The sequence below is a fragment of the Coffea arabica genome, chromosome 11c (genome assembly GCF_036785885.1).
Source record: "Coffea arabica cultivar ET-39 chromosome 11c, Coffea Arabica ET-39 HiFi, whole genome shotgun sequence".
NCBI lineage: Eukaryota > Viridiplantae > Streptophyta > Magnoliopsida > Gentianales > Rubiaceae > Coffea > Coffea arabica.
The window spans coordinates 13,636,857-13,650,324 of NC_092330.1; the positions used below are offsets into that span (position 1 = coordinate 13,636,857).

At 38.5% G+C, this 13,468-nt stretch overlaps 1 protein-coding gene across 1 annotated transcript; it reads left to right on the forward strand.

Moving 5' to 3' along the window:
* Positions 1-1,655: 1,655 nt before the first annotated feature.
* On the forward strand, positions 1,656-3,155 carry LOC140016481 (uncharacterized). Its single transcript, XM_072070009.1, has 4 exons — positions 1,656-2,484; positions 2,624-2,685; positions 2,802-2,947; positions 2,993-3,155. The coding sequence occupies exons 1-4, from the start codon at positions 1,656-1,658 to the stop codon at positions 3,153-3,155; spliced, it is 1,200 nt and encodes a 399-aa protein (XP_071926110.1).
* Positions 3,156-13,468: the final 10,313 nt, after the last annotated feature.

Sequence of the window (13,468 nt, forward strand, 5' to 3'; positions counted from 1 at the left end):
TACTTTGAATTTCAATAAAATGCACAATTGTTTATTTCCCAAATTGATTTATTTACGCATTGTTATATCTATTTCATTCTTTTCAGATGGCCAAAAATAAAACGCATTGACCCTTTGGATATCACTATTCTGGAATTTGACGATTGCAACCTCAATATCTCTCTCGAATTTGAAATTTTGGAATCAGAAATTCAAGACGAGAGCGATAACGAGGAAGAATCTGAGTCTTTATTAAAGAATCTTGAACAATTTGAAGAGAAATCCAAACCGAACTTAAAAGAAATAGAAACCATTAATATTGGCACTGAGACTGAGGTTAAGGAGATAAAATTAGCATTCATTTGAATACGAAACAGAGAAAAGAGATGATTGAGTTTTTGACCATGTTTCAAGATATGTTTGCCTGGTCCTATGCTGATATGCCTGGAATTTCAACAGATATAGTGGTCCATCGATTACCGACTGATCCGAATTTTCCACCAGTAAAGCAAAAACCTCGCAAGTTTAAGCCAGACATGAGCCTCAAAATTAAGGAACAAATCGAGAAGCAGCTCAATGCTAGAATCATCATGGTGTCTCATTATCCTATTTGGCTTTCGAATGCTGTACCTGCTCCGAAGAAAAGTGGAGAAGTGCGAGTTTGTGTCGATTACAGGGATCTTAATAAGGCCAGTCCAAAAGAAGATTTTCCGTTGCCAAACATTCATATTCTTCTGGACAATACCGCTGGACATGAGATCGAATCATTTGCTGATTGTTTTGCTGGGTATCACCAGATCTTAATGGCAGAGGAAGATAGGGAGAAAACTGCTTTTATCATGCCATGGGGGACATTTTGCTACCGAATAATGCTGTTTGGATTGAAAAATGCCGGCGCCATTTATCAAAGGACCATGACCACCCTGTTCCATGATATGATTCATAGGGAGATGGAGGTTTATGTGGATGACATCATTATCAAATCCAAGAGAGTGAAGGATCATTTGATTGACTTGGAAAGGTTATTTGAAAGATTGAGAAGATATAGTTTGAAATTAAATCCTGTGAAGTGTGAATTCGGGGCCCCTGTCGGAAAGTTATTGGGATTCATTGTCAGTAAGAAGGGTATCGAGATAGATCCGACAAAGATTAAAGCCATTCGTGAAATGCCAGTACCAAAAACACAAAAGGATGTGAAGAGATTCTTAGGGAAGATTAACTTTATTAGAAGGTTCATCGCCCAGTTGACCCACACATGTGAGCCTTTGTTTAAATTATTGAAGAACAATGTGCCATTGTATTGGAGTGAAGAATGCCAACAGGTGTTTGATAAGATCAAGGACTATTTGGTGCTTCCTCCGGTTTTAGTGCCACCCAAACCTGGTCGACCTCTGATCATGTACTTAACTGTGTTGGATGAAGCTATGGGATGCGTATTTGAACAACACGATGAGTCGGGAAAGAAGGAGCAAGCCATCTATTACCTCAGCAAGAAGTTCATTGCGTATGAGGCCAACTATTCTTTTCTTGAGAAGAGTTATTGTGCTTTAGCGTGGGCCGCTCAAAAGTTGAGGCATTACTTGCTCAGTCATACTATCTACCTCATTTCCCGCTCCAACCCTTTGAAATATTTGTTAGGAAAACCTATGCCGACGGGACGTATGGCAAAATGGTAGATGATTCTTTCAGAATTCTACATCATTTTCACCATGCAAAAAGTCATCAAGGGGCAGGCCATAACAGATCACCTGGCTGAGAATCCGAAAGAAGATGATTATCAGCCACTTCATACTTATTTTCCAGATAAGGAGGTCCTGTTCATTGGTACAATGGAAGACATGAATGAAAAATGTTCTGAATTGAGGCTATTCTTTGATGGTGCATCAAATTCCTTTGGAGCCGATATTGGAGCTGTTCTAGTATCGCCAGAAGGGAAGCATTATCCTGGTTCCGCTAAACTACGATTTCCTTGTCCTAATAACATGGCCGAATATGAGGCTTGTATTTTTGGGTTAAAAATGGCATTGGAAATGGAGGTTAAGGATTTTCTAGTGTTCAGCGATTCCGATTTGCTTGTACATCAGACTCTCAAGGAGTGGATCACTCGGGATTCAAAGATCTTGCCCTATCATTGCAGTTTATTGGTGTTGGCAAACAAGTTTAGGAGTTTGGAGTTCTGGCATATTCCACATGTCAGAAATGTCTTTGCCGATGCTTTGGCCACTTTATCTTCAATGATTCAACATCCAAACGAGTTGATAATCGAACCTATCCAAATTCATCTACAAGAAAAACCTGCTCATTGCCTAGTTGTGGAAAAATCTCCCGATGGCCGTTCCTGGTACAGCGATATCAAGAAATTTTTCAAAACGGGGTCCTATCCTCTAGGGACCGATACGACTGCTAAAAGCTTCTTGGGCAGATTATCATCCAAATTTTTCTTGAATGGAGAGATGGTATACAAAAGGACGTCAGACTTGGGCCTTCTGAGATGTGTTGATGAAGGTAAAGCAGAATACTTGATGAAAGAAGTACATAGTGGTGTGTGTGGATCACATATGAACGGCTACTTATTAGCAAAGAAGATTATGAGGACCGGATATTTTTGGCTAACTATGGAGCATGATTGTGTAGTTTTTGTTAGGAAATGCATCAAATATCAATAGCATGGAGATGTTATGTGCACTCCCCCCACAGAATTACACAGTATGACTGCTCCCTAGCCATGTTCAATGTGGGGTATGGACGTGATTAGAGCCACTGACCCTCCCGCTTCAAACGGGCATCGATTTATTCTGGTAGCAATTGAATACTTTACCAAGTGGGTTGAAGCTGAGTCTTACAAGCATGTGACTAAGAAGGTGGTGACCGATTTTCTGCGGAAACATATCGTTTGTCGATTTGGTGTGCCTGAGATATTAATCACCGACAATGCTAAGAATCTTAACAATGACATGGTGGATGGATTGTACGAATAGTTCAAGATCAAGCACCAAAATTCCTCTATTTATAGGCTACAGATGAATGGAGCTGTGGAGGTCGCAAATAAGAACTTGAAAAAGATAATTCATAAGATGACCGAAAGACATCGTGATTGGCATGAGAAGCTCCCCTATGCACTAATGGCGTATAGAACAGCTATTCGGACTTCTACTGGGGCAACGCCCTACATGTGAAGACCCGAAAAATTTCTTATTTTTATCGAATATTAATGGTTTAATTAAGTATTTAACCACCTGTTTCTCCCAAATAATTTATTACGACAATTTTAAATCCATTCGTATGGAATAATGTCTTCATTATACTTTTAAAACGCCCCGTTAACAACTTCAATTTTCAGAGGATTGTTTAGGTGAGAAATAATGAACACGAGTGTTTCAAGGTGATATTATATTCGAGAGTATGATTATCCTGGGGAAATTAAGAACGGACAATAGCAGATTAAGAAAAGTTAATCGAGAATTAAAGGTGAATAAGTTCTAAGTGAGCATATACTACTCACGCGTGGATAGTTTTCCAAAAGACGCATGGATACAAATTTATTGGAGATTTGAGGAGTTAACACTCGACTCATGTGAGGACTCGTAAAACTCCTATTAAAACCCTATTTTGAGCTTATTTAATTATTTACTTGTTCATTTATTCCGAGTATTATTTTCTAGATCTATTAGACCTAAATACATGGTAATATAATTTCGTTATATTTTTAAAGAGACTCGTTTCAAAAATTAATTTCCTGGAGCGCGTTTAGTAAAAACAGTGAATAGTGCTTGGAGATTTTATCCGCGTAGGAGCACAATAAGCTTGGAATATTGGAGACTTGTACTATGGTCCTAAAATAGGTAATCTTATGATTAAATACTCAAGTGATAGTTAGTAGTGCAATCGTTATAAGAATTTCTCGGAAGTTTCGCGTTATAACGTTAAATTTGACGGTACGCGTTTTCACACGCGCGACTTTATTTGAGGGACTTTAGACCCTTATTTCGGGACAATTAAGAGTGAATAATACTTACATGAATATAAATGCATTGGAGGTTCAGTGCACTAGTGAACCAAACGCGCGAGAAAATCGAGCCTAAAACGTGCCAAACGAGCCCTAATGTGAGTTGACTTTGGAGTGATTGTGCACCACTCATTTAATCTTCTCTTGGAAGCTAAAAGAAATCTGATCACTCTCCACCTTCTCTCACCAAGACAGCCGGCCAACATCTCCTCTCTCACTCACTCTCTTGCTTCACAAATTTCTTCACTAAATCAACCCAAAACCTCAACCAATCTTCACCAAACTTGGAGATCATCTAGCAAACTACTTGGAGGTTGGATTTAGCTAACAAAAGGGCTGCATTTTCACGGTTTCTTGGAGCCTTGAGGACCGAAAATTTCTGGGTGTAAGACACTAAAGAGGTATAACTTCATCCTACACCTTAAGCTTGGATTATGATGGTAGAAATGCATCTTTAAGCTATTGCATGTGTATGGATGGCTTGAAATGGTTGTAAAATGTGAAAGTGGGCTCTTTGTATTCCCACAATTGGGTTGTTGTTGCTGATTAAATGATGAATGTTGGATTTAATGGTAGTTTAATGGTTATAATGATAGATTCATGGAGTATTATTGTTGGAAACTCAAAGTAGAGGTCATGACAAGAAATTTCCGAAACTGCCCCTGTTTTGTTCGGCCATGATAAGGCTCATTTTTGGTGATTTATTGGCATGAACCTGATGTTTATATGTTATATTATATGTGTAAAAATTTTCGTTGGAAAACATTAACGTTTGGATGGGCAAATGAATTTATTCGTGAACTAGGCAAGCTGGAAAATTATTTTCGGGTGAACCTGTCCAGCGGTAGCATTTTGACCATAACTCTGTCCTCGGGTGTCGAAATCAAGTGCCGTTGGTGGCGTTTGAAACTAAACATTCCTGGCTTTAATTTGAGATAAAATGCACGTTTTAATTCTTTGTGAGTGATCCGAACCAAACGTTTTAAGATAGCTGTCCTGTCTCTCGAATTTGCTGGAATGGCTTGTAGAGGCAGAAACTTGAGGCTCAATTTTGAGCTGGTTGCTTGCCGAATTTCAGAACATTTCCTTCTGTGAACTTTTAATCCTGTGAATGTATTTTCCAACGCCATAAACCATGCTCTATTCCGAGTTAAATTGATTGATTTGTGACCAAAACAAGAGGACTGGCCTGTTTTGGAAAAACGTAGTATTTGGACTGATTTGGGGAAAAACTTGGGAATGATTTTATTAATTGAAGTCTTGATGCTCATCACTTACCAAAGGTATCATGAATGTATTATAGACCTTTATTTCACAAATGAACCATGGTTGGATATGGTTAAACGATTTGAATTGGAAATGGAAGTCACAAGGCAGATTGCCTTAGAATTTTTCCTGAACTTTGGTTGACTAATTAACTATCTTTCCAAAGGTATTTTTCCCTGAAATTTGATAGAGCGGTACCTTTCATATGGGAGTAAATTACTGCCAATTTTGGTACCAATCCAAGTTCGTTTCGATACCTAATTAAATTTCTAGTGTTGGAGGTTCAAATCTGGAAATTCTTCTCCAGTCTTGAACTTCCCCAACTTTGAGCTACCGTATCTCGGTACTCGAAACTCCGATTCTTGATCCACTTGTTTTTTTATAAACCTCACTTGCAACTCTAATTGAGTGACAAATTTCAGAAGCTGGTTTGCAACGTGTGAATCGTGCCGAATTTTCAAAGTTGGCCGAAATGCAACTTAATTCTGCCTTGTACGCCGAACCTGCATCTTCAAGCTCATTTTTGAGTACTTTCCACTTAGATTCATGGAAAGGTGTCTTCTAATAACTTTTATCACTTTCCAAAAGGTTTCCAACGGTATCAAGTTTACCAATTTTGGACTTATATCGGGAGAGATTCGAATTTTCAAAGATTTAGGATAAAACTGAAATTTCTCAATTTTCAAGGCAAAGGAGTTTTTCCAAAACTCTTAATTCTCCTAGTATTATTCAAACGTTTTGCCCTCGATTTTCATGATAAAAACTCAAATAATATTGTACATAATAAAAGGCAAGTTGAACCTCGATTTACGAGTAATTGAGGTTCCTTTTGTGAAATAATCTTAAGATTGTACTAGTGTACAATCTTCCTTGATAATTGGATAATTGTGTGACTATCCACTATTAATTGCCAGGTGCACAAGGAGACCTTCAAGAGGATCTCACAGTGGACACTTGAACTCCCAGAAAATAATTCTTATTGAATTGCTCGGTGAGTGTCAAGTGTGTGAATCTTTGATACTTGCTTATTTGTGGTAATTGTTGGAAATTTTAAAAATAAGGGCGGGTGCGTACTTTATCGCACTCGTTCTAATTTCAAATGAATGATTGAAATGTATTGAATGAATGCAATGTATTGAATGAATGAATGAAATGAAATGCTATGTTATGATTACATATGTCGTTGGAGTGAACCTCCTCGACTTTCAAATGAATGGGGGACGCCCAAACTCATAGGCCGACCTTGGATTCGAGCCGGCAATGGGCTTGGTCGGGGACTTGGGCGAGCCATGAGATATATATATAAGCTTGACCTAATGAGAGGTCTTGCTTGGCATACTCGTGGAGTATCTGTGACGGCCCCACCTCTCCGTAGGGCGTACCCTAGGGTTCGGCGGGTCGCCTGCCCAGCTCTCGCCGGGACTCAGTCGTTCACTACAATCCTCAAATGAATTACAATATAAATCTCAAATATACATCACATGGTCCACAAACATACATCCAAGTCTTCAATAATTACATGTCATAAGCGAAGCGGAAACGAATCTCAACTATACATAAAATGATTCCAAATCCATATTATACAAGATATATGCCATCCAGTCACGTGAACAAGTACTACAAGTCCTTTCTTCGCCACGAGCCCTGTGGAGGGGAATAAAATAGTTTTGGGGTGAGCTAAAAGCTCAGCGAGTAACCAGAAAAATCAGTAATCAAATCGGTTTCACAATAGTTCATTTCAATGATGTCATATATCAATGATGTCATAAATCAAATGATAAGTCCATAAACAACTACAACATTTGCAAAACAGTAAATATGGAGTATCAATAATTCAAGAAACATTTACAATGGAAAGCGATAGTAACATTCATGAAAAAGATATGTTCGTTCTCCTGACATTTCCTCCTTCCTTCAAACTTTTGAAAAAAGCATTTTCTTTTCTTTTATAAATAAACCCCTCGCTCATTTGGTCATTCATTTCATTCACCAGACTCCACCAACCTCCACCAACCTACAAAGGTAATACTCGAGTATACCAAACGTTCACCCAAGTCCCTAATCGCCCGACCGAGACCGTTTCTGGCTCGAGACGACCGGTAACAAGGGGCAATGGCCAGTTCAGCCCAAAAGGCTTACATCATGTGCAACTAGCATTTCAATAATTAAATCCTTGAAAATTGCACAGTTATTTAGGTCGAGTGCGATAAAGTACACACTCGCCTAGAAAGCTCGTTTTGGAAATCATTCAAAACACTTAACACGTATTCAATCAATAATACAAGTCATGAAGTCAAGAAAATATAGCAAATAAGGAACACTCATATGCAAGCACGCATGATATGCAAGAAAACATTTCAAAAGTAACTTTGGAAACAGTTTAAAGGTAAATAATGCAAGAAAACGGTACAAAAGTAACTTTGGAAACAGTTCAAAAGTAAATAATGCAGGAAACGGTTCATAAATAACTTCAGAAATAGTTTGCGGTCACTCACCTCCATGGCTCAGAAACCATCCATCATATATCATTGCCTTGCTCAAATCCAAGTCTTAGATCACAAACTCAATGCAATCCAACCCTTTAAAACTTCGGACAGTACTTCCCCTAAATTTGCTTACTTTCCCAGCCATCATGGCTTCATTATATCTTCAGCCAGTCCCAAAGGTACACACACAACAACAAGTTCATCCAATAGCCATTCAGCAAGCTCCAAGTAGTACAAAAACAAGTCAAGCTAGGAAAAGTTCGGAAATGAAGGTTAAGCTCAAAACTAGAAAAATAGCTTTTGACGTCATTTTGCGGTAATGGTACCAAATGCACTACGATTGTCGGATGAAGGTGCAAGACCCACCGTTTCGAAGCTAAGAGACAGGGCTACAATATTCCAGAAGGTCACTCAACCCAGTTTCGAGTGCAAACAGATCAAAAAGGCAAGATACTATATCAAAAACGTAAAACAGATTCACCAAAACGCATTCTAGCGGAAACATCATAACTCAGGTTCTATAAGTCCAAATCCAGAAATTCCAAGGGCATATGGTAGCTAATACATCAAGCTACATTTCATCAGAAGACCTCAAAGGCCAAATCGTGCATTTTCATGATCGAAAATGGAAGACTACACGAAAACAGAAATCTGGGCGCGAAACAGGTTTCAAAAACAGTCAAGGGTATTTCAGTCATTTCACACGTTACATTGGTCGGATCAAGCTGAAAATTTACAGGCAACTATTTTATAGCCTTGGATACAACTTTCATGTTTTGGCCAAAATCTAATTCGGTGAGGATCAGGGTGAAAAGTCACGGTCAAATTGAGTGAAAAGGCAACCCTGTTCGCAGCACCCCTTCCCAGACCAGTCTCAGTATTTCCGACTTTTCTCACTCCACACTACTCCAATTGACCTGAAAGTTTACAAGCACCTTTAAAACATCAATACCTACAACTTTCATGTTTTAAGCCAAAGCCAAATTGGCCTCTAACCATGAGATACAAAACCAGACAGAATTGGGGATATAAAACCCTAACTTTCTCAAATTCCTTCCAAACCCAAAATTGGTTGCAATTACCAATTAAACATCATTTCCAGCCATCATGGACAGCCACAACATCATGATCAAATTAAACCAGAAAAATTATCAATAAATTGAAAACTTCACCAATTCATCTCAAACCAAGAAATAAACCACAAATTTCAGCACTTGAGCTCCCACTAGGCATAACTTAAGCTTTATTAAGTGTAGGAGGAAGTTCAATCACCACTCACCTTAGTAAAACAAGAGAGAGAGCAACTAGGCACCATAACTTTCCAAACAACTTCACAACCAAGCTCAACTCCACCAAACTAAGAGGTTTTATGGAGTAATTAGAAGTTTAAACGGTTGATTTGCTAGATTTGAGCAAGAAATTGAAGAAACAAGTTGAGAGCTTTCTTTTCTTTTCTTGGAGAGAGAGAGAGTCGGCCAAGACAATAAAATGGAAAGAAATTGGGTCAAAATTTGGTTTAGTAAAGGTTAAGACAAGTCCAAGTCAAAGTCAAGGTCCAAGATTAAATCACAAGGTGACACTTGTCACCTTTTGGTTCAAAACTTATCTTTTTGTCTCTCCAATACAAATATCTTAACACCTTATAAAATAATATCACTTAATACAAAATTCCAACAAGTTGTCAAAAATATAATGCATTTACCGCACTAGCAGGTCCCACGTTCAAAATACGCTCTTAATTTCTCAAAAACTAACCGATACTAGAAAAATCATTTTAAAACTATCTTTGCTCATAAACTTTATCTGGGGAATTTTTCTAATAAAGAAAATGTAGAAAAGGCGGGCGATTAAATAAATAAACCCTAGAAAATTAGAAAATTTCTGGGTTCTCACACTCATACTTTTCGGGGCGTCACAATCTCCCCTCCTTAAAAGAATGTCGTCCTCGACATTCCCTCTTGTACTAATCAAGTCAAGACATCCCGCAAGAATCACTAATATTTCAAACCAAACCTACAGTCCGGCATCCTAAACTTCAAGCCTAGGATACACTACAGAGATCTGAAGCCTAAGCTCCGATACCAACTGTGACGGCCCCACCTCTCCCTAGGGCGTACCCTAGGGTTCGGCGGGTCGCCTGCCCAGCTCTCGCCGGGACTCAGTCGTTCACTACAATTCTCAAATGAATTACAATATAAATCTCAAATATACATCACATGGTCCACAAACATACATCCAAGTTTTCAATAATTACATGTCATAAGCGAAGCGGAAACGAATCTCAACTATACATAAAATGATTCTGTAGACACCAAATTTTTGACTTTGTTTTTTTCATTATTAGTTTTATTTATATTTATTTTAGTTTGGTTTTACTAATTTCATTTTTAGACATTTTAGCATATAAAAAAAATCAATCAAAGGATAAAAACAAGACACATGAACCTATTTTGAGGATGAGATCTTGGCCTTTTATATTAGGTTTAGGGTTTAGTGTTTTGGGGGGGCCTTTAAAAATGAAGGCAGCTGCAAGAAATCAGGGGGAGGAGTTTTTTGTCTGGAGGGAATGAACAAAAAAAAAAGGAACTGAAAAAGAGAAAAAAAAAAGAAAAGAAAACCGGCGGCCGAGGGAGAAATAAAAGGAGAGAAGAAATGGACGGCAACAAGAAAAAAACGAAGGAGTTGTGGCTGCGGGAAAAGAAAGAGCAACAGAGGCTAATGGCGGCTAAGGTCAATTGGCCAGAAAGAAATGGAAAAACTATAGGGAGAAAAGAAAAGGCCCAGCGGATGAAGAAAAACGAAAAAAGAGGGCTTGGCGGTGAGGCTTACGGCAGAATTGGGGGAAAAGAAAAATCAAAAGGGCTCTGGATTCATCACTCCTACTGGCAGCGGCAAAGGTTTGTCCGGGCACCACCTTCACCTTCATCATCGGTCCACCATGGCCACGATGATGGCTGCCAATCAACCCAAACCCTCCAGTGCTCAGGTCAACGAAGCCACCGCCGTCGGCTGCTACCGATCCTATCATCGTCAATCCTCCACCGCCATCAGCGGATCTTCACCAAGGAAATGCGTTTGGGGAGAGGGAGCTTCGGCTGCAATAAGAAGAAGGAAACAGAGGAAGGCTTCGGCTAACTGGAATCCACCGCAGCAATCCAAACTCTGCCACGATACTACCATCTCTCCAACCACCATCTCTCCAACGCCGCAGCCGCCAGACCTCCTTTTTTCCTCAACCACCACCCGTGCCACCACCATCCAGGTTCAATAAGGCTTCAGAAAATTAAAGGGCCCCGTAAGTTTCCTCTTTAAAATTTAGTTCCTCCCCAAGCTCTGAGCATGTCTGCCGTGGCTGTTATTGCAGTTGTCCCGTTGATTGTTCAAGTTTTTTAGCATACGTATGTTTATGTATTGATTGGGCTGTAATTTCTTGATTTTTGGTCATTCTTGGGGCCAGTTATGACTTCAATTTAAGCAAAAGAATCTTGTGGAATTTTGATACTTACAACCTGTTTGATAAAATGCCTAATTGAGAATCCCCCTTGAAGATGGTTTTGCTTATGTCTACGAATGAAGAAAAATGATGGTGAACATTCGGTGGGCTTCTTGTTTTGTCCGAATAGCCAAAATTTGAATTAAATGTCTGTGTTTCCGATGGATTTTTGGGGTCTGATTAACTTCAAGTGTCCAATTTGCTGTTTACCCAGTGTGTGGTTCAGCTGAGCTACACTGTTGTTAATAAAATAAAATGGGTGGACAGTTTGTTAAGTGATTCTGTTTTGTTGACATATCTGGACCTCGATACGCTCTCTCGAAAGTGTTTGAGTTAGAAGTAGATATTCATATTTTGTCGAATTGCAGTTAAGGATAGATGAGCGTGCTCCATTACCTTGCTGCCTTTCATTTTGTTGATTATAAATGCATTGAGTCATTTTCTGGTTACTGGTATGAAGAATTGCACAGCAATGGTCGTGTCAATTGTTTGACTGATGAGGGTTTTATTTGCTCAGAATTGAAGCATCATGTATGTACTTGTCGCAGGTTTCCTTCTTAACATTTTTGCTGCATTTTATGGGCCTGCAGGTTGTGTCTGCTTGGAAAAAGTAGAGGCATTTGATTGATAGAAACAAGGAATTTTGGAGTCGGTTCTTGCTGTTGATAATGGTAGAATATATCTGGTGTGCAAAAATGGCTGATATAGTTTTGACGTGAAACTACTCTTCATGGAGACAATTAAAGGCCGCAAAAATGTTTACCTTATTGGCTGATTTGCTGAGTAATGTTTTGAGCAAGAAGAGTATGATTTATCTAAGAATCTGAATATAGATAGACAGCAATCTGTTCGTTAGTGCTTGTGTGCTATTTTCTCTTGTTTATCTCTTCCCTTTCAGGTGTTCCTCTGTTTCATGTCTCTCTTTGATAAATTAGTCAGATGTTGGGTTTTCTTTGATGAATGTTAATCATGCCTAGAATACACACAGCAAGAGTGGACTGGTTTGTTGTTGCAGAAGTGTCTCTCCATTCCCTCATTAATCGCTTGCATGTGTTGTTTGACCTCTGTCATGTTTGTCTTGGACAATTCGTTTGTTGAACACACTTTGCTTGCATTGATGAATCTTGGACATTTGATTATGGAAATAAAATGTGTGAAGTGCATGTTCTCGTTGATATGAGATTTTATTTTTGTACGGATCATAGATGTTGAAACTCAGAAATGGACAGAGGACTTCGTGTGCATATCTAAAAAAAAAAAAAAAACAAAAGGAACAATCACGTTTTGACCCCAAATCTTTCAATAACTGCACTTTGACCCCTGGGCTTTACTTGTCTTTAATTTCGACCCCAAAGTCTTCACAATTCATCTAATTAAGTCCCTATTTTGTTGTGATTGAACCCCAAATTCCCTCCTTATTCTGGTATGGCCCAAAAATCTGGAAAATTGAACTAATTTTGCCCTCTTAAGCCTAATCCTCTGTTTGCATATTTTATGTGATTTCTGGATAGATTAATGCTGTGATTTAATGCATAATCAAAGCTTAGTAATTTTTGTTGATTTTATCATGTTGGGTACCTGTGAAAAGGTAATTTGGGTTAAGAGGTTATTTTGTTTGGGCTTAAGGAAGTGATTTAGTTTATCATGTTGATGTTTTGACTTGGGCTTAGGAAGATGGAGCCCAACATATCTGATTGGGTTTGTATGTATGGATTTAATTTGTTTTGTTTGGGTTTCTGGTTTGGGCTCGAGAGGTGAAGCCCATCTGTTCTAGTTGCACTTTGTCTGGGCTTAAAGATAGGCTGGCCTGCTTACCTCTTAGAGTTATTGGTACAAATAAAATGGCCCAATGTTTTGGTCCATTAGGAAACCAGAAAACGTTTTTACAAATCAGTCCCTGAATTTCTCCTTAACTGCATTGTGGCCCTGGATGTTTTCAACTTCTTTCGATTAGGTCCTTAATTTAATTGCAAATAGGCCCCTAAACTTTATTTTTCTTTAATTTTGACCCCAAGACTTTATTAATTTTTGCAATCAAGTCCTTTCTTCTTTTGACTTCTTAAATGTGGGTTGTTGACATGATTTAATTGATTCAAATTCATGTTTATTTTTTATCCTTTGTGATTATTTGCCAAATAAATTGGTGCCTTGACCATTTCTTTTATTTTGGAGGATAAATAAGTTGATTTCACTCCATTAGAGCTTCATTTCAAGGGAGGTATAATTTCTTTTATCTTT